General features: G+C 45.2%; 1 protein-coding gene across 1 annotated transcript in view; it reads right to left on the minus strand.

Annotated features, from left to right (window-relative positions):
• Window positions 1-4,385, minus strand: part of LOC101990665 (aldehyde oxidase 4) — a 52,675-nt gene that overhangs the window by 24,093 nt on the left and 24,197 nt on the right. The window contains exons 11-12 of the mRNA XM_013353457.1: window positions 2,874-3,001; window positions 894-1,078 (exon numbers count right to left, since the gene is read on the minus strand). Of these exons, the coding sequence (XP_013208911.1) occupies window positions 894-1,078; window positions 2,874-3,001 (313 nt within the window). The remainder of the gene's footprint in view (window positions 1-893; window positions 1,079-2,873; window positions 3,002-4,385) is intronic.

Below are 4,385 nucleotides of genomic sequence, written 5' to 3' on the forward strand. Positions count from 1 at the left end.
CCTCCCTCCCTCCCTCTTTTGAGGCAGGATCTTTCCTAGCCCAGACTGGCCCCCAGAGTGCTATTCTCCCGCCCCCTCCCCAAACGCTCCACCACACCAGATCCCTTAGTTTCTTCAGCTTCTGATCTAAAAGTTGCCAAGTGTTTCTTTCTGTGTCTTCCTCTGTCTTTATGTTTTAAAGTTGCACAAGCCAATAGGATGGATTTATTTAGGTTAAAAAAAATTGACCCTGTAAAAAACCAAAGGTTTCTGAAATCTGGAGCCTGGCACACAAGCCCAGCGAACAACAGATTAGGACTGAACAAGTCACAAGTGGAAAGTTTCTAAGGTTATCTTGGAAGTGAGGGTTTCGTTCAGTATCCGAGGAACACCACACTAAATCCCACTCACTGGGAATGAGCATAAATGAGCATAAAAACTATTGCAAAAGCACTATTTGGAAAAAATTAAAAGCAAAACCCAAACCAAAAAAATCTTCCTTGTTGCTAGCTAGCAGGAGAGTGACAGGAACAGGGCTCTTTGACCTTTCAAAGATTCCATCGTCTTGATGTGGCTTAAACACACTTTTTATCTTCAGGATTCAGTATTGGGGATATTTGTTTATTTTACAGGTTAATTACTTAAAAATCATATCTACTCAAGCTAAGCAATTTCTGCAATAATTGTACAGAAACCTGCAATAATAGAAGAATATTTATATAAAATATTGTTTGTATAAAATAGAAAATGTTTTTGTAAAGTATATTTATAAAATATCAAAACGATTTATAAATGATGTATTTATATAAAAATACATATGTTTATAAAGTCTCAGATTTCCACGGTATAATCTTAATGAAAATTCTTCAAACAGAAAGGTCTGTGCATGGCAGTCCAGGCGGGCTGTTGCTTACCTCCCAATGAGCTGCTTGCAGGTTTGGCTCGCAGAGACCACCTTGGGGGCCACACTTCCGAAGAACATCTGAAGATCCTTGATGGTGTTTGTGCCTTCTTCAAACTCCACGCTCATGCCAGCGTTGACAATGGCGACGGCATTTTCCTGACGTTGGGCCAGCCGGAGGCCTGCCACAAAGTGCCACTAGAGACAGAAGAACGCTCAGGATGGTTAGTGCATACCACCCGGCAACTACTCTGATCGTGTGTGTGTGTGTGTGTGTGTGTGTGCACGCGCACACGCGCGCGTAGGTGTTTGTGGGAATGTGCACAAGTGTATGGAGTTGGAGACCAGAGGTCAACATCAAAGTTTTCTTCAGTTTTCCCCATTTGGTGGAGACTCTGCTGTCTTCGTGTTACATTGCCTCTGTCGTATAAACGTCACCGTGCCTCAAGCGTTCAAAGGTGGTCATCTGCTAACACGGCCTCAGACTTCCTGCTGCTCCTCATCTGCTCCATGCTACGCTCTCAGTCTCGGTCCTCTGATGCTGTGACTGGTTTGGTCTGCCCATCCCTTTCTTCGTCCTCTTGCCTGGAAGTGTGCCCACCTCCCCACAGATCCAGAGCCTATTACAGGCTGTGTTGGATCCTGGCTGCCGTGTTGTGTCATGTGTCTGTCTGTCCGTCCATCCATCATCGCTATCGTTGTTATGTAGTGCCCCGCCCCCCACAGGATCCATTACTCTGACTTCCAGCCCAGAACTCCTTTTCTTTATCCACTCATTTCCCATCCTTGGCAATTTTTTTTTTAGTGCTTGCTTTATTTATTTATTTGTTTGTTTGTTTGTTTATTTATTTATTATGTATACAATTTTCTGTCTGTATGCCTGAAGGCCAGAAGAGGGCGCCAGACCGCTTTACAGATGGTTGTGAGCCACCATGTGGTTGCTGGGAATTGAACTCAGGACCTTTGGAAGAGCAGGCAATGCTCTTAACCACTGAGCCATCTCTCCAGCCCCCGTCCTTGGCAATTTTAAGTTTTGTTTCCTATTTCAAACTTTCCCACTAGACTTAGGGAACGCTAGACCTTTTAGACTCTTGCCCTGTCTTCAGGGCTCAGTACTGTGGTGTAGAAGGAGCAAGAACTTAGTACATAAATGGTTTCATTTAAATCGCCCAGTTGATAACTATAGGCAATTGACAAATAGCTATGATAAAGTTTCAGTTCACTAGAGACCTCTATAGCTGATAGGGGCTATAATTTTACAGACACCCCAGCTAAGATGCGTTTTCATCTATAACCACAGTTCCCACCCACACAGAAGTTTCTGCATTTGGAAGGCCAGCATCCCTTTAGGAACCCCCTGAAAAGTCACAGGTGGCCCTTCCGTAGAAACAACTGCGATGGTCATTTGGGACTCGATCCCTCACTGCGGGTGGCCCCAGACTCTCTCAGAAGCAATCATATGCAATAGAGAGGCCCATCATTTGGAAGCACAGGACAAAGGGACATGTGTAGGCAGGCTGCAAGTACAGGAATGATGGAGGAAGGTCATTGGTTAATTAAATAAAGAAGCTGCTTGCCCTGATAGGTTAAAACATAGGTGGGAGGAGTAAACAGAACAGAACTCTGGGAGGAAGAGGAAGTGAGCTCAGAGACTCGACAGCTCTGCTCTCGGGGGCAGATGCCTCAGAGAGACACGATGCTCCACTCTTGCGGGCAGAGGCGAGAGCTCTGCTCTCTGAGGCACATGCGATGAATCTCTGACCCAGGATGGACGTAGGCTAGAATCTCCCTGGTAAGCCACCTTGTGGGCTACAGCAGATTATTAGAGATGGGCTAGTCCAAGTGGGAGAGTTAGCCTAGAAGAGGCTACATAGAAATGGGCCAAGCAGTGATTAAAAGAATACAGTGTCTGTGTAATTATTTCGGGGCATAAGCTAGCCAGGCGGCCGGGGTGCTCAGCCCCGCCGCTCCTATTACAACACAGGAAGCTCACCTGGGTAGTGTATGGGATGGAGACAGACACCACCACCCATTCTGGCTTCAGGTTGGTCTCAGGGGACCCCTCAAAGAAAGCGCCATCGAAAGGAATCTGCTGTTCTCCTTCTGTTACAGAAAAAGGATCTGGATGAAGACACATTTACAAACAGGAGACTACACCATGAGTATCTGGAATGTCTGGTGTGATGAACTGGTGTGGGCTAGGAGCCAGAGTCTGGGGAACTGAGTTCTGCCCCGAGCCTGGGCTGCCTGAGGCAAGTCATGTGAACTTGTGTGTGTGTGTGTGGGGGGGGATTCCAGGCTTCAGAATGACATGGTTAAACCAGGTGAGCTGAAAGTCTCATAGCCCATTGCAGGCCACTGGGCTTAAAGATCTTTAACATTATTGGTCAACAACCTGCTACAATGTATAACATTTCACAAATGAGAAAGGGGAGATCCAGGGAAGTTAAACTGCTTTCCCAAAGTGACATAGTGGAGTGTATGTGTGTGCGTGCATGTGTGCATGCGTGTGTGTGTGTGTGTGTGCACACATGGGTGTGGATACACACGTCTGTGTACATATTTTGTACATGCGTTTATCAGCCTTGTTACATCAACCATGGATGCTGTTCCCCGGGTTCTCTCTACCTTGGCTTCTTTTGAGTTAGGGTCTGCCACTTGGCCTTGAACGTGACAGTTAGGGAGACTGACTGCCCAGGGATCTGCTTGCTGTCCCTCTCCAGCTTCTGGGATTATAAGAGCTCCACCATGCTTGGCCTCCCCCACCCCGGTGGGTTCTGGGGATTGAACTCATGCTGCTTATACAGCAAGCACTTTGCTATGAAGCTTCCTGTCCAGCCCCATCTCCTTTTCTTTGGTGAAAATGATAAGCATGTGCCCTTTTTCTTAGATAGTTGAAAATCATTGGAATCACTGTTTTAAATTAAGGGAAGAGAGTTTACATTAGTAGCACTGTGGATAGCAACAACTTGTTTTTATTCCCCTAAATTTAGATTATTTTTCTTTCCCAAAGCTTATATTTGAATAAAAAGGAGTAATGAGTAGTATATAAAAACTGCCTTCTTTTCAAAACCAGGGAAAGCAATGTGTCGTAAGCCTTAATGCTGCCGAGAAGCCTGTTAATCTTTCCTCTGTCTTTTGCATTTGTTGATTTATTAATTGTGTGTACATGTGCTACAGTGATCGTGTGGAGGTCAGAGGGCAACCTGCAGGACTCTGGTTCTCTCCTTCGACAACGTGGGTCCTGGGGATCAAACTCAGGTTGCCAGGTTTGGCAGCAAGTATTTAATCCACTGAGCTACTTGTGACATAAGCCCTGATTCTTTTTTTTAAACTTCTTTGATGCTATAATTTTGATTGCTTATAGATCAAATATTTAAGAAAAATATCAGAGACAGTAATCCAGTCTATAGAGAGCAATTGGAAGGGCAGCAAGGAAACCACAGCTTCAGGTTTGAGGAAATGTTTGAGGCTCAGGGGCCAAGTAAGATATTCTCAAGTTCCT

Source organism: Microtus ochrogaster, unplaced genomic scaffold (assembly GCF_000317375.1).
Source record: "Microtus ochrogaster isolate Prairie Vole_2 unplaced genomic scaffold, MicOch1.0 UNK8, whole genome shotgun sequence".
NCBI classification, from domain to species: Eukaryota; Metazoa; Chordata; class Mammalia; order Rodentia; family Cricetidae; genus Microtus; species Microtus ochrogaster.